General features: G+C 40.2%; 1 protein-coding gene across 1 annotated transcript in view; it reads right to left on the reverse strand.

Annotated features, from left to right (window-relative positions):
* LOC311599850 (pyroglutamylated RF-amide peptide receptor-like) overlaps positions 1 to 23,452 on the reverse strand; it is a 61,356-nt gene that overhangs the window by 10,383 nt on the left and 27,521 nt on the right. Inside the window, exon 2 of the mRNA XM_084785905.1 lies at positions 4,897 to 5,055. Coding sequence (XP_084642031.1) covers positions 4,897 to 5,055 — 159 coding nt within the window. The remainder of the gene's footprint in view (positions 1 to 4,896; positions 5,056 to 23,452) is intronic.

Genomic DNA, 23,452 nt, shown 5'->3' on the forward strand with positions numbered 1-23,452 from the left:
CAAATGAACTACTTCTTTAGTGAGTCTGTGCCTACCGCGTCAGGACTCCTATTCATGTCTTCCCAACCTCCCTCAAGTCCTGCAGGGCAACAGTAACCCACTTCCACTTTTTTCTTCAAATGAGAATCTAAGAAAATCCTTAGCCCTTAGTAGGAGCTGATCCATGTTTGTTGGACTAATGTGTATTTGCATTTTGTCTGCATGAATGTCTGCAAACCATGCACATGCCTGAGTCCAAGAGAGGATAGCACATGCCCTTGGACTGGCATTAAAGTCAGGTAAGCCACCATGTGGGTGCTGTGAAGCACAGTCCAATCCTATGAAGAAAAAAAAAATAGCCAGTGCTCTTAACCACTGAAGCATCTCTCCAGTCCTGAAATGAATAACTTTTAAACATATTACAGACCACCTTCTATCATTTCTTCTTCAAGTCTAATATATACATATCATTTTGAAAGATTCGTTTTTATTATTTTCATTTATGTGTACGTGTGTGTGTATCTGTGTGAGTGAATACCTCACGTACCTATTCAGGTCCTTATGGAGGCCAGAAGAGGGTGTCAGATTCCTTGTTGCTAGAGTTACAGGCTGTTGTTATCCATCTGACTTAGAACTAGGAATGGAGACCGGGTCCTCACAAAGAGCACTATGCTCTCTTAATCTATGAGCAATCTCCTCAGCCTCCAAAGCATGTGTCCTTCCATTACTCTTAAAGTTAACATTCAAGAAAATGAGTTTCACTATCGACCTTACATTATTTAGGCCTAGGTGTCATTACACGTTATACTCCCCCCCCCCACAGTATTCAATTCTCACTCCAGCTGTTTTCCTCCTACCCTATTGGAGGGGGTCCCCAGAAATAGGAGGACCCCTTCTGCTTTCATAGGGGATGCTGACCTGGAGTCCTTCAGGTATATAGAATGCAGCTTAATGATGTATCTGGAGCGTGCTTTGCTTTCTTGAGAAAGCTCCAGACTGATTTCCTTAGTGGCTGCACTTTCACATCCCACAACAGTGATGTGCTCCTCATATTTTATCTCATATGTAGAAACAAGAAAACTGTGTGTATGTGAGAAACAGAAACACACACCAAAAAAAAAAAAAAAATGGAAAGAGACAGAAAGAGAGAAAAAGAGTGTGGGGGTGTAGCTATGAAAGGATCTTAACATGATCATTAAATCTTACATGCATTTTCATGCAAATGTCATTACTTAAATTTTTATGACTAGAAAAAAAATGCCACTTGTAACTGTACCATATTTTTTTTATCCTTTCATATGATGATGGGTAGTTGTGCTATTCCTATTTCCTACTTATTGTGAGTGAAAGCAATAATTACGGATGCATGCCTCTGGGGTGTTGACTTAGGACCCTCTGGGTATATAGAATATAGCCAAGTATCACCCATAACTGGTGCCCATGGGAGTTCTATTTACATAGCAGCTAAATTTTTTTTTCTTTTGAGAAAGCTTCACACTGATTTCCCCAGTGGCTGCAGTTTCACACTCCTCAGCAATGATGTGCTCCTTTATCCACAATCTTGTCAGCACTTGTTGCATTTTTTTTCTCTCTTTATGGTGGCCATTCTGAGTGGGGTATAATGGAATCTCATGTCATTTAAATTTTCATTTTCTTCATTGCTAAGGATGGTGAGTGCCTTTTCAAGTATTCATTGGCCATTTGTGTTGCTTCTTTGGGGGAACTATTTATTGAGTTCTTTAGCCCTTTAATTGATTGAATAACTTGTCTAGTGTTTAACATTTGCAGTTCTTTACATGTTTTAGATATCAAAGGTGCTTGCTGTTGATCTGATAACCTGAGTTTGAGCCCCAGAACTCACACAGTAGAAAAAATGGAACTGATTCCTGCAAATGGTCCTCTGACCCCACGTGTTTGTCGTGGCATGCACACACAAGCATGTACATGTATTTGTATGCATGTGTGCATGCGCACATGCACAAGCACACACACACACACAGACACACAAAAATAATGCGATGAAATAAATAAATGTAAGAAAAGTTTAATTAAGTGGCTGTAGCTGTGTAAGTTTTATCTGAGTCTTCCATTGGTCTATCTGCCTGCTTTTCTGCTTGCACTGTGTTGTTTTCCAACCTTGTCTCTGTAATATATTTTGAAGTTAGCTATTGAGCTACCTGTAGCATTGGGGATTTTTGCTCAAGGTTGATTTTACTCTTCCGTGTCTTTTGTGAATGTGAATTCAAAATGTTACTGGGATTTTGATGGAAATTGTGCTGCGGATCGCTTTTGACAATAGAAGCTGCTTTCACAATATTAACTCTGTCAATGAATGAGCATGGGGAGCTGCCCCACGTCTAGTGTCCTCTTCAATTTCTTCCTTCACAGTCCCTAAGTTCTCGTTCTAAAGGCCTTTCACTTCCTTGGTTAAGTTTATTCCAAGATACATTTTTTAAAGCTAGTTTGTGAATGGGGTAGTTCCTTCTGATTTCTTTCTTGCAAAGTTTATTATTTGTGTATAGAGAAGCTACTGGTTTTGTCATCACCTTACTCAGAATCTCAAAATAAAGTTTTCTTGTGCACTAATACATGGCACCATTTACTTACTTAGAAAACAGGTATTAACTAAAACCAGTACAAATAAGCAAAGCATCAGAGCGTTCTTTCCAAATCTCTGGTCCTTTGTGAGTTTGCTGAAATTACTTTAATTATGTGCCATCGGCAATGTAAAAACAGATTAACTACTAAGGGCCATTTCGGTCTATGAATCTCAGCAGTACAAGAGAAGGATACATTTCTGGTTGTTCTTTCTCTTTTTATTTGGTATCATTTAGAAAACAGGGTGTTACTTACAGCCATGACTAGGCCTTACCAGTAGGACAAACACAGATTGACATTACCCACAGAATATCACCATCACTCAATGATCCAAGGCCATTCTAAGGGCTTTTCCATCTTTCTGTGTGTCTTTGGCTCCACACCAATAAACCCACTTGTTCTACTCTGGCTGCATAACACTATCTTATGTCCAATCATTTTTACAATCTAGCAAATTCCAGAGGGATTGAGTCAAACTGGATTAAGCTCATTATCAACCATACTGGGGCCCTGACCTTCCAGATACAGAAACCTTAGGGTAGAATAGCACACATATACACTTCATTACATTACCAGGATGAGGAAGCCTGGATCCTTCTCCCTCGCATAAGCCGGGGATCTAGGCAATTACAGGTAGAAGGTACATGGGCAGTGACTGACAGGATGGTTCATGGTGGAAAAGTGACAGGGAAATGTCAGGAAAGAGTGCAGACCAGCCCACACAAGGAATTTTTAAAAGTTGCTGTTTTCTCTGAATTATTTTAGTTGTAACAGCTTTAACTGCCTGTTACTGTCTTCGCTCTTACAACACTAAGATTCGCCCTGCTTCTCTTCCTTTTTAATAGCATTCCTTCTCCACATATTCCTTACTTTAAACTCTTCCCACACCTATACATTGGTCTGGAATATTAGAAAGTTGTTAATTATTAGAAGCCCAAAGATATTTTAATTATTTTTAGAGAACATATGACATAAGCTTCACAGTAACTAATGAATTCTTCTGCCTAACAATTTGTTCACTCACTTCCAATTGCTTAAAAATGAATTTGGGATTGCAACGACTTCAGGGGTGCTTTCTTGAATTCTCCATTTTGATACCGCGTGCATTTCTGTAACTAAAATAACTCTGCTTATTCCTGTCACATGAACGTTAGTAAAGCTTCTCTCTTTCAGTGTCACATTAGCTGCTCGCTGTACCTCTGGGTATTTAGCTATCACAGATTCAAACAATGATGCACATCGAGTTCTTGTCATCAGTGAACAGCAAATCCCCCCATTCTGCTGGGCTAGGCTTTAGGACACTTCCTTGAATCTGATGTTTATCATGACACACTCCCTGGGGACAGTTATAGTAAGCTAAACATGTAGGATCTTCAAACATTATGAGGATGAAAGAATTTGTCTTTGTCAGACCTCTCTAGGACTCTACTTAGCATCCAAGTACCCAAGGACCTTCTGTGGCAGATACTGAATATCTGACATTTCTCAGGAAAGCAATTTGGTTTTCCAGTTTCTTAAAAACCACATCCCTTGCTCTCTTACAAAATCCACTTGACCTTGTAAGCTTAAAACCCACCTCAGAGGATCAGCCTCCTAGTCTAATGAATGTTACTGTGGCAATGCCCCTGATGTGTTATCATCGACTAGGTGAATGCAATGTTTACAAGCTTAGGGTATAAAGTGAAGAATACTCAAAATGATACATTTTCTAGGTTGAGACAGAAAGGAGCGAACCAGTGAGGTATACTCAAAAGAAAAGACTGGACCTCTCAAGTCACATCCTAATACTTACACATTATGAGAAGTTACTCTTAAAGGAGCATAGATAAGGTTGGTTCTGTAATTCGAAATGGTATTAGCATAGAGTTGGCATACCTGGTGGTCTTACCTAGTGTTACACTTTGAATTTGAAATGTTCATTAAAGATTCTCATGTTAAGGTCTCGGTTGTCAGCTGATAGACTTGAGAAGTGAGGCCTCTAACTCTGAAGGCAGATTAATCCATTGATAAACTTGATTTGAATGGTCTACTAGGAGGCAGGTCTGGATGGAAGGCATAGGTCACTGAGCATATGACTCTGAAAGGCATTCTTGTCCTTAGACCATTGCTTTCTGTTCCTCTGCCTCCTGTCTGTCATGAGGTTAGCCACTCTGCTTTGTCACATGATCTCTATCACATGCTCTGTCTCACCACACAAGGGCCCAGAAACAGCAGAGCCAACAGACCATAGACTGAACCAACCAACAACAGTGAAGCCATTCTTGTTTAAGTTCTTCAACTCAGGTGCTTTGTCACAGTGACACAGAAGGACAAACATACCTAGCATTGTGAACGCCCTTTGGTTGGTGTACTGCCGCTTCATTTTAAAAGGATGGACAAGTCCCTGGTGCCTTTCCACGGCAATGCAGGTCATAGTAAGGATTTCTGTCACAATAGCAGTGCATTGAACAAATGGCACCATCTTGCAAATGAAGGCACCTGTGGCAAGGAAAGAACAAAATATTATAGATAGATAGATAGATAGATAGATAGATAGATAGATAGATAGATAGATAGATACTCTGTCTCTTTTAAATTGGCAGAATTAATCAATTCTGAGCCTCTGCACAAGGCTTCATAATTATAACAGTGTTACAGATACAGAATAATTAAAGAAGTGTGTTTGGGCTTGTGCCTATTTTCTCAGTCTGATTTTGATGTTCAAAATGCCAAACAATTATGCATGCTAAAACAATGTGAGAACAGACCCTTACCTAGCTACTGACAAAAGGCAAGAAGGTGTTCGTGTGAGCAGGTAGAGATGGTGGGACATATCTGCAATTCTAGCACTCAGGAGTTAAACACAGAAGGGAGTTTGAGCCCAGTCTGGGTTACATAATAAAATCTAAGTCAGCCTGGATTACATAGTGAAACCTTGACTCAAAAATAAAATAAAAGACAACAGTTATTCTTGTTCTGGGAAGGGCTAAGTTTGACATGGTCTTATGTTCTGAGCTGCCCTTCCCTGAAGCTGCAGGGTCATCTGTTTCCTTCCCCTTTAACTTCTCTGTGAAGTCATAACAAGGGAACAATTGTCATCCGAGTCTCAAAGTGCAGCTTTTATTTCTTATTTACCTTTGGCTCTCTGATTAAAGCTTTATATAAGTCTTTTTGACTCTTTCCTTTTGGCTGACTGTACCTCCTCTGATGTGGCTGGGCGCCAAGCTGTACTGTAAACACACTTCATTCATTTTGTGTGATATGTTTAAATATTTGAATGTGGTCCAAAACATGTTACTTACCTGCTTTGCCTATACCATTTGAATCGTAAGCCCTATTCTGCCATACCTGCTGTTCTTGGTGTCTGTGATGGCCAATCTTGGTTTTCTACTTGACGAAATATGGAATTAAGGAATAAGAGATTTCTGCTTAATTTGAAGTAGGAAAGTCCACTTCTAGTCAAGTGCTCTTAGGTAAAAAGACACACTTTTATCTCGTCTGCTGGAAACCTACATGAGGACATGGAAGAAGGAGGCTTCTGCTCTTCGCCCACTTTCTTTTTTCTTGAATAAGACACAAGTCCACTCCTTCACTGGCGTTAGAGTCTAATCTTTCCAGCACATGCTGAAAAGCAGCTGAGACATCCAGCCTCATGGACTGAACAACGACTGGGCTCTTGGACTTTCCATTCACAGCCACCCATGGTTGGATCAGCCTGAAAGTCATTCTAATAAATTCCCTTTTGATACGTACAGGGAGTCCTGTTATTCTAGAGCAACATCTCTTAACCTGTATGTTGTGACTCGTTTAGGGTCAAGTGACCCTTTCGCAAGGGTCTCCTAAGACCATCAAAAAGGACAAATATTTACATTCTGATTCATAACAGTAGCAAAATTACAGTTAGGAAGTAGCAATGAAAATAATTTTGTGGTTGGTGTCACCACAGCATGAGGATCTATAGGGTCACAGCATTAGGAAGGTTGAGAACCCCTGCTCTAAAGAACCCTGACTAACACAGCATCTGTCCTTCTTGCCTCTTCCTAATTAATTATTAGTTGTGATCAGAGAACCAGTAAGTCATGGAGGAGACCGGAGAGGTTCTGTAGCTCAAACTCGTGCCACACCTATTCTGCTTCTCTTAATAACACTGGATTCCTGTAGTCGCCTTCTCATTGAGGCCAACCCACATTAACACCAGTATTTTAAAGATTTTTTTTATCATTTTTGAGGATTTCTTACAAATTCTTCTTGTCTCCTTTCACAAACACTCTGCCAAGTTGTTCAAAAACACTTCCAAGGTGCCGTCTGGCTCGCACAAACCCACCTGAGGCCTTTGCCTGACATTGCTTTCTCCTTGAAATGCTCCTTCTAAAATAGCTTCCTCACATGATTCACAGAAATCTCTCAAGCATCATTATGATGATTAATTCTGTGTGTCAGGTTGACTGGAATAATGAATACCTTAAACAGCTGGTAAAGCACTATATTTGAATGTATCTATGCAAGTGTTTTTGAAAGAAATTAGCCTTTTGACATGTGAGCTAAATAGAGCCAGCATCTGCTGAGTTCTTAAATAAAAAGTAAGGCGGAAGAAGGCAGACCTGCTCTCTAAGCATCAGGTAGGTTCCGAGGCCCTCGGGTTTGGACTGGAACTATACCACCAGAGTTCTTGAGCTTCCAGACTACAGAAAGCAGATAATGGGACACCCCAGCCTGAATAAGAGTGTGAGCCTGCCCCTCAAAATTAAAACTCTCTTTTTATTTCTATATCCTATTCATACTGTTTCTCTGGATAACATTGGACTCATCTTCACAATGAGGCCAACCACTTCAACAACAAATATATATATACACATTTGTTTTTGTTGTTGTTGAAAATTTCTTATACTATACTTTAATTATAGTCACTCCATGCCTTTTTCCAGGTCCGTTGTACTCTCTGCATGCCCCAACTTTATGTCCTATTTTTTAAATTAACTCTTTGGGACCAGTTTGTGCTGCCAGTATGTGGTCATCAGCTGGAACATTGTGGACCTACCAGGAACTACACATCTAAAGAGAATTGGATCTCTTTTCCTCAGAAGCCAACAATGGTCCACAGCTCCCCAGTTAGATGTGGGGGAATCTGGAACTCCTCCCTCCATGATGGAATTTTGAGTGCCTTGATATTGTGCAGGTCTTGTGCAGGCAATCACAGCTGCTGTGAGTTCAAGAGTGATGAGGCTCTGCTGTGTCCAAACGTCATCGTATCCGCCCAGTCCTCCCTAACCTCTGGCTCTTACAGTCTTTCTTTCCTCTGTTTTCCAATGATCCCTAAGCCTTCAGGATGGAAGGTGTGATATAAATGTCCCATTTGTGGATGGGCACTTCATTGATACTTATTCTCTTTAGTTTGACCAGTTGTGATTTTCCGTGTTAACCACCATCCAATGTACAAAGAAATTTCTCCGACTCAGAGCTTGACTAATCTATGGGTCAAGATAGGAATTTAGATTGCAGTTTGACAATGTGTCCATTTAGCAGAGCAACAGTAGTAAGATGACCCTGTGAGCTCTCCAACCATGGGTTTCCAGTCAGATTTGAACTCATGAGCACGAAATCCAACAGAGAATAGTTGATTATCTGCATAATATCTGTGCCACTATTGCACCCATGAGCATAAGCTGTCATGCTGGTCATTTACAATGGAGTTTTTAATGAAACTCTGTCCCACTCCAATGCCATCTCTTCTCATTCTTTTAAAAATACTTTGTCATATATCTTTTGATGTTATCTAAACACATAGTAATAGATGAATGATAACATATATTTTTATTGATTTGTTTTATTATTTATTTAAAAACTCTCTACTCATAATAGTTATTTGTTAATTTTATCCACTAATGTATTCCTAATATTTAGAACATCTCAATAAGCGTTCCAATTGAGGACAGTGACTAAAAAGAAGCTCTCAGTGTGCAAAGAGATCCCATTTAATTTGGGAAGGTCTAACTGAAGAATGTGTTTTTTAGTTCCGATCACTTCTAATTTTGCTTTCAGAATCTCAGAACAAACCAGGAAATATTTCCTCAAATCATGTATTTGGCTCCCCACATATTTCTGCCATTCATGTTTTTTTTTCTATTTAACTGAGATTTTTTTTTCACTTGATACCCTTTTCAGAAATGTTGTGGTGGTTTGGATGGAAATGGCCCCCATAGGCTCATATGAAGTGGCACTATTAGGAGGTGTCATTTTGTTTGAGTAGGCCTGGCCTTGGAGGATGAACGTCACTGGGTGTAGGGCTTTGAGGTTTCAGATGCTGAAGCCAGGCCCAGGGCCACTCTCTCTTCCTGCTGCCTGCTGATCTCAATGACCTCTCCAGTACTATCCTTCCCACTAAGACAATAATGGAATAAACCTCAGAATTGTAAGGCAGCCTAAATTAACTTCCTTTCTTTATAAGAGCTGTGGTGGTCATAGTATCTCTTCACAGGAAAAGAAGTCCTAACTAAGATATCTTTAAACTCTCTGGACAATTAAATTCAAGGCAGAGATGGCCATGGCAGAAACTGGGAGACCTTCTTGGGTCTCAAGCCTGGCCACCCTCGTCTTCAGTTGTTACTACCTTACATCAACCTTTTGTGCTAGACGTTCACATTATTGACTTCTGAGGATGCTGAAGTCAAATTGAAACAAATTAGGTCTGCTGAGTGGAAACTTTCATTAATTGACTCCCCTCTGATGGTTAGCGAAGTACAGACCTGTGGAGGTAACTATAGACATCACTCCTTTCCTCATTCTGTTTAGAACTCTAAGCGACAACCTAAAAGCCAACTCTACTCATCTCCTTGTTACAGGGTTCCGAATCCCAGTTCTGCTCTAAATGAAGGTACTTCATCATCCTAGATGCTAGGTTAAACAGCAAGTGCATAAATTAATTGACTCGCAGTGCTCTGAATGTTTCTATGTTTGGCCACCCATTATCATGTTAGTGAATTAACTTATCTCCAAGCCTATTGTGAATGTGATACATGAGTAGAGGACTAAACTTTTAAACCCATTTTTAAGAAAAGTTTGATCAAACTTTTCTCTACTCTTTTGATCCAACTTATTCATTGAAAAACATGTTGAGAGGGTTCAAGGATAAAGGAACAGCCAGAAGATAATTCTTATATTATAAACACATTAATTATCAATATGTTCTAGGAGTAAGTACCCAAATAAATCAGAATATTTGTTGCAGTGCACCTTATAGTAAATACATTCATTTTATCTGTGATACTAAGATTGTGTAACTAACACAATGTCCCGATGTTAAAATGCACTCAGATCTTGACTTACATGACTAGCCACTCTGAGCCTCAATTTCATTATTTAGATATAGATATAGATATAGATATAGATATAGATATAGATATATAGTGTTACAATCAAACTACTAAGTATTTTCAAAAACATGAGCTGCCTACCTCTTCTTAACCTCAACCTTCTTGATATAATTATCCCAAGACTTTAGAACTTTTGCTAATATAGGAGGAGAGGGGAAAAGCTTTGTCACAGGAAGAAAAATCTTTCTGAAGGACAAACAGGAAGGCATGAGAGGAGGCTAGCGGGCCTGGACTTTTGCAGAGAAAACCTAGTTTCCTAGAGCCAGGTGGAGACATGGTAGGCTACCATAGAAAACTCGCAGCTGGACATGAGCTCCAGAAGGAGAGATGTTTCCTGAATTTGTAGAATAAAGCAGAAGCTGTCTGCTGCATTAAGAGTGCACACATGCTGGGTGAGAACAGAGAGTGAGATGAAATAAGACACTGCAGGAAAGAGAAAGGGATTCTTGAACTGAGTGAAAAGAGGTAGAGTATAGAGCAGAGTTCCAAATGTGACCCCTCACTCATCGCTCAAATCTCATGTCCACCTTGTAGGTGTTACCTTTTGCCTGGAGAGGTGCTCGACTCGCATGTACACATGCCTTGAGAATGGATGTGTTTGTATCATTATGCCTATAGTAAAAACAATTGCTTGTTATGTGACCATTACTATGACAGATATTCTTAGGTTTACTTTTCAACTTCTCGTTATTGCTTGAAATAAGACTAGTATTCATACACAGCTGTAAAAAAAAAAAGAAGCATAGAAAACTCTTTTGTGTACTTTACATAGTTTTTTACATTGACAATATCTTACTAAACTTCAGGGCATTACAAGTAAAATCCATTGTTTTGATCAGTTTCCCCTCCCTGTGTGTGTGTGTGTGTGTGTGTGTGTGTGTGTGTGTGTGTGTGTATGCATGTGTATGCAGGTGTTACCTGTGGAGGTTTGTGAATCCATATCTCTGTAGTGAAGACTCTGAACAGTTCCAATACCACAGCATCTTGTCTTAGGTTCTTGTCACAACTATGTTGATGTCCTTCCTACCTTCATCACTATTTATTCTTAATTCCTGGAATTATTCATTTATAGTTCATTATATTCATTAGTTCCTGGAATATTGACTTATATTCTCCTAAACTTGACTCTTACAAAGAAATATCACAGCCAGGCATGGTGGCACATGCCTTTAATCCCAATACTCAGGGAGGCAGAGGTAGATGGATCTGTGTGAAGTCGAGGCCATCCTAGTCTACAAAACTAGTCCAGAACAGACAGACCCATTACACAGAGAAACCCTGTCTCAAAAAACAGAAACAAAACAAAACAAAGTCATATACATAAGTGGAGTCATCAGTAATGACAACGTTCAGGAAATTCCCTAGACTCACAGACACCATTGCATTTTTCAATAGATTACCTTGTTGTTGTTCTTTGTTTGGGTTTTTTCATTACTGATTAGTGTTCCACAGTGTATCTGTGCCACCATTTATGTAACTGTAGTCACTGCAGATCTGGGAAGCTTCCAGGTTTACTACAAATAAGTACAGATTTGGGCTGGAATCCAAGTCTTCACTTATTTAAGATCAATATCCCAAATCCATTTCTAACCTGGTTAATGACTGTGCATTTCATTTTAAGAAAAGCTGCTGCATCTTTTCCCACAGTGTATACATCACTGTGCATTCATTTCTTTGTTTCTTGGTTTATTTTTGAGATTGTATTTTAATTATAACATCTCTTCCTTTTCTTTCTTCCCTCAAACCCTCCCATAAACCCTCTCTGCTCTCCTTCAAATCCATGGCCTTTCTTTTCATCAGTTGTTATTATATGAATATATATATATAGTTATATAAATATACATATTCCCTAATATAACCTGTCGAGTCCTTACAATGTTACTCGTATATCTGTTTTCAGGGCTGTCTATCTGGCACTGGACAACCAATTGGTGTGATCTTCCCTAGGGAGGGCCACCTCTCCTGCTCCATGCTTTACTTAGTTGCCCATAGGTTTTTCTGTCCTGTTGAAGATTTGTCGGCTTCTCCCTGTGCACATTGCATGTTCATTAGTGTTCTATTTAGTTCACATTTGAGTGGTCATGTTGGTGAGATTTTTATAGATGTAGCTTCTGATATAACTGCGTACATAATATCATAGCAAACTCTCCAAGCCTCTGGCTCTTATACTCTTTTCACTTCCACAGTGTTCTGTGAGACTAAGGTGTGGGAGTATTTTAGATGTTTCCATTGGCATTGGGCTCCACAACACTGTGTATTGATTGGTTGTTTGTGTGTCAGGGTGGTGGAGAGCCAATCCCTGACACTATTAATGATACTATGCTATCCTTGCAGACATAATCCCAGCATAACTGTCTTCTGAGAGGCTTCATCCAGCAACTGCTAGAAACAGATGCAGAGACCCACAGGCAAACAATGGGCCAAGTTCAGAGAGTCCTGTGGAAGAGTGGAAGGACTGAGAGACAAGGAGGCATCAAGATCTACAGAGTAAAGCAACCTGAGGCCATAGGGGCTCACAAAGACTGAAACTAAGCAAAAGGTATGCATAAGCTGGACCTAGACAAGTTACACATATGTAGCAGATGTGCAGCCTGGTCAGTATGCGGGTTCCTTATCAATGTGAGTGGGGGCTGTCTTTGACTCTGTTACTTGCCTTTGGATCCCTTGCACCTAACTGCAATGCCTTGCCTGGCCTCAGTGGAAAAGGATGCACTTAGTCCTGCTGTGACTTGATGTGCCATGGTGAGTTGGTACCCATTGCAGGGACCTCACCTTCTCTAAGGAGGAAGGGAAGGGAAGCAGGGAAAGGGGGTGTGAGAGTAGGACTAGGAAGAGAGGAGGGAGGGGTCTGCAAATAGGCTGTAAAGTGATTAAATAAATAAATTAATGAAAAAAATTAAAAATCCCAAGAAATGGACACACACACACACACACACACACACACACACACACACACACACAAAATTAGAAACCAAAATAGAGAAACAAAAGACAAGTAAAGTTAAAGAAAAAAGTCTCTAACAAAGCATTGTAAGACAAAATATTTTAAAACATGCTGTTGAGTTTATTTCTGTCACTTATTGCTGGTCATGAGGCCTGCCCTTAAGTGTAGTTTATATTCCCAGTGAGCCTCAATTGGAAAAAACTAGTTTTCCTTTACAAGTGGTAAAGTTTTTGGGTTAGAAATGGAGGCATGTGTTTACATCCCCTCTCAGCACTGAGGCTCTGTGCTGTCTAGTTTTATGTCAACTTGACACAAGCTGAAGTCATCTGTAAGAAGGGAATCTCAGTTAAGAAAATGCCTTCATAAGATCTGGTTGTAGACAAGCCTGTAAGTCATTCATTTTTCTAATTAGTAGTTGATGGGGTAGGGCCTAATCCACTATAGGTGGTGCCATCCCTGGGCTGGTGGTTCTGGATTCTATAAGAAAGCAGACTGGGCAAGCCGTGAGGTGCAAGCCAGTAAGCAGCACCCCTCCATGCCTCTGCATCTGCTCCTGCCTCTAGTTTCCAGCTCTGTTTAGGTTCCTATCCTGACTTCCTGTGATGATGAGCATTGCGATAGAAATGTAAGACAAACCCAAGTTATTTTTGGCCATGGTGTTTCATTGCAGCAATAGAAACCCCCAGCCAGACCCATTCTGGCTTAGAAGTGTGCAGGCCCCATGTGCGTTCCCCTCTGTGAATTCATGTGTGTGCCATTCCTGTTGTGTCTGGAAGGCATTGTTGTCTTGCGGCCTTCCATTCCTATTGGCTTTTTACAATCTTTGTGCTTCCCTTTGACAGAGATCCCTGAGTCCTGAGAGGGAGGCACTGATGAAAATGTTCCACTTAGGGCTGAGTGTCCCAAGGTCTCTCCCTCTCTGCACCTTGTCCAGTTGTGGGTCTCTGTATTAGTTCTTATCCACTGCAGAAAAAATTTATCTGATGTTGGCTAAGCAAGACACTAATCTATGGCTATACAGAATGTTATCAGGAATTTTATTTCTTGGTACATTAGCAGAACAACAGGTATTGGTTTTTAACTAGGTCTATGACCTAGGTAGTCAGGCATGGGTTCCACGTCAAACAGTGGGCTTTAAATTCTATCAAATCCTTTTGTCTGTTGAAGAACATTAGGTTCTTCTGATTTCCTGCTATTGTAAACAGAGCGCCAATAACCATGGTTGAGCAAACATCTGGAATAAGATGTCAAGTCCTTTGGCGCATGCCAAGAAGTGATGTAGCTGGTGAATGTAAATAAGGTAGAAAAGGCCGATTATTAGATTCCAATTTGTTGGTTCATTTAGTGATTTACTGACAGCACTGCCTGTGCTGCTTATTTGCTAGTCATGACTTCACTTGCTGCTTGAAACAGAAAGACCTGGAGAAATGGCTGCAACGTTGCGTCATTGCCCTTAGCAACCTACTGATCGCCATGTGTGCTTCTGTCACATGGAAGATTGATTTCTAGCTTCTTGAGGATTTTCCATACTGACTTCCAGAGGAGCTGCACCAGTTTGCATCCCCGCTGTCAGTGAGTGTGTTTCTTATATCCTACTCTTGTTTTCCTGTTTTTAACAAGTCTTTTTCAAGTACCTTCTGAAAACTGAACAAAGTAAGCTATTTGAAAATAGCTATTGGGATGGCATAGTTAATATTGCCTTCTATAAAGGAGCATGCGGAGGCCATGGCTTTACTGCCTTTGGCATGGACTGCCAGTGCTAATGTGTAAACCTTGTCACTCTGTTTTTTGTTTCTCTATAAATATCCTAGTGTACTACCAGGAAGCCTTTATCAATTTCTTTACTATTATAATTCTGAACTAAAAGCATGCCAAAGAATATTTCTTTTCTGTTTAATTTGGGGTTGTTTGTTTGCTTTCTCCTTCTTCTTGGTGCTGGTGTTCCTTTTTAATCTGGAAATTAATTTTCTGCACATTTTCATGGCTTTCCTGTTGATCATATCCTTCTATGTCTAAAGAATAAATTCCTTTATATGGAAATTTTGCCTTTTTCTTACAATTCTTTTCTTTGTGAATACTTTCAGCAGCTGCACTTTAACTATTAATCACCTTCTCTTGCTCTTAAAAGTCTTCCAAGGGGAGATTGCTTCTGATTTACAAAGTCACTATATTCTTAAAGCAAGTAATAGCATGTCACCTTAGCAAACTGTCTCTGAAAGTGCGACAGTCTATATGAAAGTGTGTTCTGACCTCTTAAAATGTCATATTCCTTACAGATTACACCGAGTGTCACCAAGACACAGGAAGACTACCATTTCATATGTAACATTTTAAAAATAGTTCCCTGTATAAACTGACAACATGACCACTCCATGGTATGGCTAAAGGGGAATTTTTTTATTGTCAATATGAGAGAGAGAGAGAGAGAGAGAGAGAGAGAGAGAGAGAGAGAGAGAGAGAGAGAGAGAGAGAGAGACAGAGACAGAGAGAGAGACAGAGAGAGACAGAGACAGAGAGAGACAGAGAGACAGAGAGAGAGACAGAGAGACAGAGAGAGACAGAGACAGAGAGACAGAGAGGCAGAGATGTCCAGAAGACTGGACATGACCAGGGCAATCTGTGGAAGAGGAGAGAATAGCAGAGCATAGAGAATAAATAAAACATAGTGAGAGAAGCAGGAACTGAGCAAGAGATAGATAGATAGATAGATAGATAGATAGATAGATAGATAGATAGATAGACAGACAGACAGACAGACAGACAGACAGACAGATAATATCAAGCATGGCAGGCTTATAAGAAGAATGAGTAGCTGGAGAGTAGGAAGCCTAAGGGCTGGAGAGAGTTTAGGATAGAGGAGCAGGTGAGAAAGGTTAGGATACTAGTCTGGACTTTCAAATTTGTAACAAGTATTTGTAATGCTGAGGGAGTATGGCCCCAAGCATGGGCTTTGATAATGCTGATAGACCCCACAGGTAGCCATCTGTTCCTTCAGTCTTGATGAAGACCCTTAGGTGGATTTTCAGGAGAAGCCGCTACCATTTCAGGCTGCAAAAGTAAGGTGCTGCACTTCATTTTAGTCTCACTTTCATGCTTATATAAAATTTGCATTGTGTTACAAGAAAAATGAAGCAATTGTGAACCACCAAGCTCAGGGACAGGTTTTCCACTCCTGCCATGTAGGCTTCAAGTGATGTCCATTGGTTTGATGCATTGCAGGTCATCACTGTGCCTAACTTTTGCAGACTGATGTTCTAAACAAAGTTGAATATCTAGTTTCCCAGCATGACATTGAACTATTCTTTGGCATCTTTTCTGGCTCCTTTAGAGCCAGTCTTTTTACTAAGTATCAATTGCAGAGAACATCTCACACTGAGTCAAATGAGGTAGCACATCCTCCTGTATCATTAACCCAAGCACAGATCTCCCTTTGAGAGCATCAGGCATGTTTTCCAAAGCAATTACTTGTGATCTTGATGTTCTTCCAACTTCATTTGGAAAATGGCTTGAGAATATTCATATATATATAATTTTATTTAGAATGTTTTATTAAGTTTGAGGGCACCTTTTTCTTTTTTTACTTATTGTATATGTGGATGTGTGTATGGAAGTTATAGGACAATTGAGGAAAACCATTCTTTCCTTCCACTCTGTGGGCCTCCAGGGATCCAACTCAGGTCACCGAACTTGACAGAGAGAGCCTTTATGTGCTGAGCCATTTTGCTGTCCCCATTTTTTCTTATATACTCATCAAGACTGGGTGACACATTCATCTCAGAAGACAACAAGAATCCGTGGGAAAAAATATCAAGTGACGAGACATCTATTAAAATATCTCATTAAAGTAAAATTGCAAATTAATGTTTGCTTCTAAATTCCCTTTCAAAACAAACAAATGAAGCCTCTTCCTTCAGGCTTCATTTGTCCGTCTTGCTCTCCTTTACTCTGAAATTGTCTTTCTATGTTCCACAATCCCTGGTTGTCCTCATTAGACAGCAGAATCGGAAACCTGAGGAGAACGGTTCCATGGATTAACATGTAAAGGGCAGCTCCAGTGAAAGGTCTGGAAGCCCTTCCGTACCTTGGCTTCATTCAACCAAATGAATATGCTCAGAAAAACTCACATTGTATGAACTTGGGAGAAATGAGTACTAGATTCATGACCCATAACAGATCACTACAAATCTTGACTCAGCACACTGAGGTCCCCACATTGTCTTTTTGGATCCTGCTCTCCAGGCTCAGACAAGCCTGTACCACTCATGCATCTAAGAGTGGAGCAAGGAAGTGTCTCTCTGTGCCTGCTTGCTTGAGAAGCCAGTTAGTTCTACACGGATGGACCCACCATGACGACGTCACAGATTCCAGAGCTGGAGGTTTTCAGCTAGTGGGCCTGCAGTATTCTGACTTTCTCCTCAAGTGCTCCATTATAAGAAATGTCTCTGTGCCAAAAGACCAATTCACCAGAATAAAACTATCTATAATAGTAGCCTCTAATTTTTAAATTTAATAACTAAAAATGCTATTTAAAAAATAACTGAATTAGCCTTCTAGTTCCCATTAATGACCAGAAATTACACCATTCAAATAATGGACTAAAATGAGTCCCTGTTAAACATTAGGACAATAATACAAAAATTAGAAATAATGGTTTCATTATGTTCAGAATGTTAAAGTTGCCCATTGTGCAATAATGGGTGGGAATTAGTTTTCTCTCTCTCTCTCTCTCTCTCTCTCTCTCTCTCTCTCTCTCTCTCTCTCTCTCTCTCTCTCTCTCTCATACTGGGAAATGAACAGAAATGCTCAGAGTAAGCATTAGAAAGAATTTGTTGAGTCAACAAAATGTAGTATAATGTGACCAACAGAAATGCCCTTAAGGTACAGGAATATATAGGGATTTTATGCAGCTCATTACGTGCCCTTACTAAACGTAGAACTCTCTGTCTTGCAGAGAACGTCTGGCTGATGGGAACTGCAGTACTGTTATTTTGGGCTAGTGCTAGCCCTGGAGAACAGCCATTTCCTGGCCACCTCAGAGTCAGAACTAACATATTGTGACTAATAGAGAAAAAAAAGCCTTTAACTTAACAGACCACTTGCTTCCACCCATCCAAATGCTAAAAATGTGGTCTTGGACTTAGAGCGAATGCTCCCCCCATCTTGATTGTGTCCGTCACTCTGATGTCTACACCGATACATTTTAAATTTGCCTTTATTGACTTCATCCTATAAAACTTTAAAACTTCATGAAACTAATTTCACATTGGAACATGAAACTGGGGATAACCTAAATCTTTGTCCCTGGGCCATGGTGACTCAAAATGGGTCCAGATTAAACTATCTCTTCTTCTCTGTAAGATGGGATCTGTGGTTTGGGGGTTGACAGAATTAATGTTGAAAGTAGAAGAAAGACTAAGTAAATTAAAATGCTAATGAGTCAGATTTCTTCCTATGCACAAGATATTTATTTTCCCCAGTGTAAATGCAGCAGGATCTCCCTCATCCCCTCTAGAGATGTGACTTTGAGTAAATTGAACATTTACTACAACAGACAGAAAGTCCTCTGTGACAGAAATAGTTAAGTGTTAGGCCTCAGACTCAAAAGGGCAGTCCCACTGACTGTTTCAAGATGCCAGCCTGGCTCCGCTCTTGCAGACACAGTTTTGGGTGAAGACAGAGAAGCCTACACTCAATATTCCCCCAGGAACCCATGAAATGGGCTTCTGTCTGCCAGGAAGAGCTACTCCCCTCATCTCTCCTACCTCACATAAACAGGGCATCTGGTTATATATACAAGCTCCACACTAACCTCCAGGCTCCTTCCATCTCTGTGGATGAGCACCTCTAACGTATCAAAGGCTCACACTAGCCTGCAAGCTCTGCTCCTTTCCCACTATGCCAGGTCCCAGGCTGATGCAGCTCCCACTTCCTCCCCCAACCTGTTCGCTTCAAAACTGGCAAGGCTGTCGGATGCAGATAGCCAAAACACTAAGAATGTCACATGTTTTGCGGTTCTTCTTGCTGTATGTAGTTTTATTTTATTTATGTGTAATAATGTAAGTGTATATGTAAAAAAAGAAACATAACTTCTAAAAATGCTTTTAAAAACTGGCAAGTCTTTCCCCTGTTTCACTCCTCTTCCTGTCCCCAAATGGTAACCATGGCAGCTCTGGACGTTCTGGTTATTCTATTTCTACCACACAAGAGATAGCCATGCTGTGGTTCCTTGTTTACAATAAACCTTTTCTTTCCATGATCACATGTAATAGTCCCGGTCTGCAGTTTCTCTGCTCTCTGGCTTTCAGTAAGAAAGTTCTTTATTTACCAGACCCAGCAAACTCCACACCACACGAATGACTGCTTTGGGTTTATACAGAGAGAATTCCCACCTCTTTAATCAGAGGAAACCTAACTCACATGAGGCCTTAAGCAAATCATGAGGGTAGGAGCCTAATCTGTTTGAATTAAAGAGATCGTTAATTCAATCTTTAACTCAACATCAAATGTGCTATTTGGCCATTGTGAATGATAGCATTGGATGGCTGTCTTCTATTGTCTTCTTTATTAATGATTTATGTACATAATTTAAATACGTTCAAGACCTATGGGTGTTTAATTTATCATTCAATTTAAGCCTTCCTAAAGTAGCCAGCATACTCAGTAAAATGAAATTCCTCTGTAATATCTAACATCACACTTTCAGAGTTTTAGCTCCATGTTAAGGAGTGATTTTTCTCTGCAAGAATGCTGAATGATGGTCATTTCTGGATTCTTTTCTAAATTCCTAATAAGAAGTAGTATTATTTTTAAAGTAGAATTAAATTGGGGACACTATTCATTTAAATTATAGGAAAGAAAGACAAAATCTGTTTTTATTTATGTTCCCTTTTTAACATATACATTTATATTATTACACATGAGTAAAATAAACTACATACAACAGGAAGAACCACGAGACAACCAGGCATTATATAAATCTTACATTCATAGTGATTTGGCTATTTGTATTTGGCAAACTTGAAGTAAACATCTTTCCTAACTTGTTGGGTCTAAATTTCTGAATGGAGATTAATGTCTATCATATCTCATCTCTATTAATGAGGAAGAGGCTTCCTTAAGATTCAAAATAAATTAATTTAAACTCCACAGAGTCTTCTTTACCCAATGGTTATATCCATCAGCATTGTTAGACTGCTATAAAGAGACACTATAAAGTATATGAAGCAGAGGTCTCCGGGCATTCCTGGATAGAAAAATATCCAACTGAGCTTTGGATGTCTGATGTGCAACAAATGTCTACACAGAACAGGCTAGGCAGAACTAGTACCTCAGGTGTCATATGTGACAGATAATGACATCTAACTACAGTGAGCATCCCAAGTTTGCACTGTTCTTCTGTCTCATTCTCCTCCTCTTCTGGCTCTTTCATTGGAGATACATGGGCATACAGAGAGACATAGTTTACCCTCATTACCAACTGGAAAGTAAAAAAACTTTTTCACCTGAAATGACAAAAAGGAAGCAGTTTCCATGAAAAATATACATTCCCAAAATGCACACCTCTCTGCATTAAAAAATAGGAAGCCACACTGCCTGTGTCTGTGCGCACGCCTCACCTTTTGATGCTTCTGTTTTCACTTGGCCTCTCACACATGTCAAAGAGGTGAGCATGTAGCTTCCCACTGGGTTGTCTGAATGCTCCCTTTGCTCAGTTAATGTGATTGTAGCATGTGTCCATGGCTTCTATGTAGTTGTTTTCATTCCCAAAACTAGTGCCTAAAAACACCGAGTAACAAAATCTGTGGCCACCTCAACTTTTACACTTTTTAAACGTTACTGTACACAAAAGTTAATGTGTGTACTTATGTGAGTATGTATGAGAGATGATTTGGAGACTTGTGCCTCTTTTTTTGTTTGTTTGTTTGTTTGTTTGTTTTTCCCCTTCTTTCATTTTGTAAAAGAAATCAGCCACCATGGAGGAATTTAACAGTTAATTGTAAAATTAGGCACAACAAACAAAAAACAAAAAAAACCCTTGAAAAACCCTGAAAGGTTAATTACCTGCGACTGGACTGAGAAGCCCTGCACAGGAAAGCTGACCGACAACATGAACCCACTAGTACCTGTCACTTCCAGATGCCAGGACCTGACCTGCAGGTGGACTCTGCCATCCCGTATCTTCCTTCTTCTCAGCCCTATAACGCTTCAATATCCCGTGCCACTGGGCTTTCGTTTCCATGGAGCCTGTAGCCCTTCATCTCTTCTGAGTTAAGAACAATGTTGCTCCTGGAGACGCCTGACTATTTCTTTTGTTTCTACTTTGCCTCCATCAATGCTGATCTGACATCTGGGGCTAAAACACGGCAAGGGTTTAGGAGTTCCTCATCCCAGCCTCTCTCATTGGGCGACCTTTCCTCTCTCCCTTCATCCATCTCACCTCTTTTCTGAGACCCATACCCCTGAAAGCATGACCACTCCCAGAGCTTACTAGGGCTTTCTTCAAGCCTCTGGGTTTTGGGGTGCATGTAAACTCAATTTCTTTTTTTTCTCTCTCTCACTCATCTTCCATCTCTCACAGAAAACAAGTGACCTAGGGCCCATTTTTCCAATATAGCACTCAAAACAAGAGGTCTGTGTTGCCATGTTCCTCAAAACAAATTCACTAAACACTGAGAAACAAATCTGGAGAGCTGGTTTGATGACAGCCTTGGTATTTGTGGCCACTACTGTTTCTGTTGTGGGCTAAAAACAGCAAGCCATCTTTGAAAAAACTGAACGCAGTGTCAGCTTTAAAAATACTGGCCTCCCCATGGCTGCCTGAGCTGCAGTACCAATGAATAGTGATATTGAACAGCAGTGTCCAAACATACCTTGAAGTTTCAGAAAATTTCCCTTTTCTTTAAACTTTTTCGTAGTCAAAACAGACAACAAAAAAAATAAAATAATATAGTTACAAACTTGAAAAATTAGATACTTATGTAATAAAAATTCACATTATGAAAGTGATATGTTCTAAATTTCAAGGACATGGTAGGCTCTGTGGAATCTTTCACCGGCTAAGCTTCCAAACTATATATGACTTTCTGCCAGCAGGACTGGGCTATCATTTTCTGTTTGGAGGTTGAATGTCTTTCCAGGCATGGCTTGCTGTACAGTCCTGATTTGAGATAATGAGTGCTAAGTCTGCCGTGTTTTGAATGGTAGGAGGGACGTTCCATTTCTTCCTAGCGAGGAAGTACTGGTAGAGCTGACCACTCGCTACCCACTGGCACCCACTACTCACATGAGTGAAGGGCCAATCTGGTGTGGTACACTGAACTGTAATTTAGATGCACAAATGAGCATTGTTTTCATCAAGATGAAATGGATGACGGTATACACGCTCATCCCCACTTTTATAAGCAGCACAGCACTGGCATGTTCCTAAAGCTTAAACGGTTACTGGGCCACTCAGACCTCTCCCCTGGATTTAACCCGTCTCCATGTTGCTTACTGGTTCAATTTGCAGCCAGGATGAGAACTGTCTCTGTTGAGTTTCTTGAATTTTTTTTCTGTCTTATTTCATTTACTTCCTCTTCTTTGTTTTTTTATTTTTTATTTTTTTATAATTTAATTAATTTATTCAGATTACAACTCAATTGTTATCCCATCACTTAGTTATCCTCCCATTCCTCCCTCCCTCTTTCACCCTATTCCCCTCCCCTAGGTCTATGACCGAAGGGGCCCTCCTCCCCCACTATATGGTCATAGGTTATTAAGTCTCATCTTGGTAGCCTGTTTATTCTTTTTCTGAGTGCTACCAGGCCTCCCCACCAAGGGGATGTGGTCAAATATGGGGCAGCAGAGTTCATGTCCGACTCAGTCCCCCCTTTCCACACAACTGTGGAGAATGTCCTGCTCATTGGCTAGATCTGTATAGGGGTTCGATGTTTACTGCTTGTATTGTCCCTGGTTGGTGCAGTAGTTTGAGCCGAATCCCTGGGCCAAGATCAATCCATCATAATTTTCCTCTTGTAGGTTTCTAGGACCCTCTGGATTCTTCTATTTCCCCATCTCCTATATTTCTCTCACCTAGAGTCCCAATAGGATGTCCTCACATCTATCCCAGTCTCCTGGTAAGTGAAGACTTTCATGGGACATGCCTTTTGGGCTAGTGTCCAATTATAAGTGAGTATATACCATGTGAGTCTTTCTGCTTCTGGTTCCATCCATTTGTCAACAAATTTCTGGATTTCCTTGTTTTTAATAGCTGAGTAGTACTCCATAGTGTAAATGTGCCACAGTTTCTTTATCCATTCTTCAACTGAGGGACATTTAGGCTGCTTCCAGTTTCTGGTGAATATGAATAAGGGTGATGTGAACATGGTTGAACATATGTCCTTGTTGTGTGCTGGAGCATCTTCTGGGTATATTCCAAGGAGTGGAATAGCTGGGTCTTGAGGAAGCCCTATTCCCAGTTTTCTGAGAAAGCACCAGATAGATTTCCAAAGTGGCTGTACAAGTTTGCATTCCCACCAGCAATGAAGGAATGTTCCTCTTTCTTCACATCCTCGCCAACATGTGGTGTCACTTGAGTTTTTGA

The sequence above is a fragment of the Acomys minous genome (assembly GCF_964271855.1).
Source record: "Acomys minous genome assembly, chromosome: 6".
Lineage (NCBI taxonomy): Eukaryota > Metazoa > Chordata > Mammalia > Rodentia > Muridae > Acomys > Acomys minous.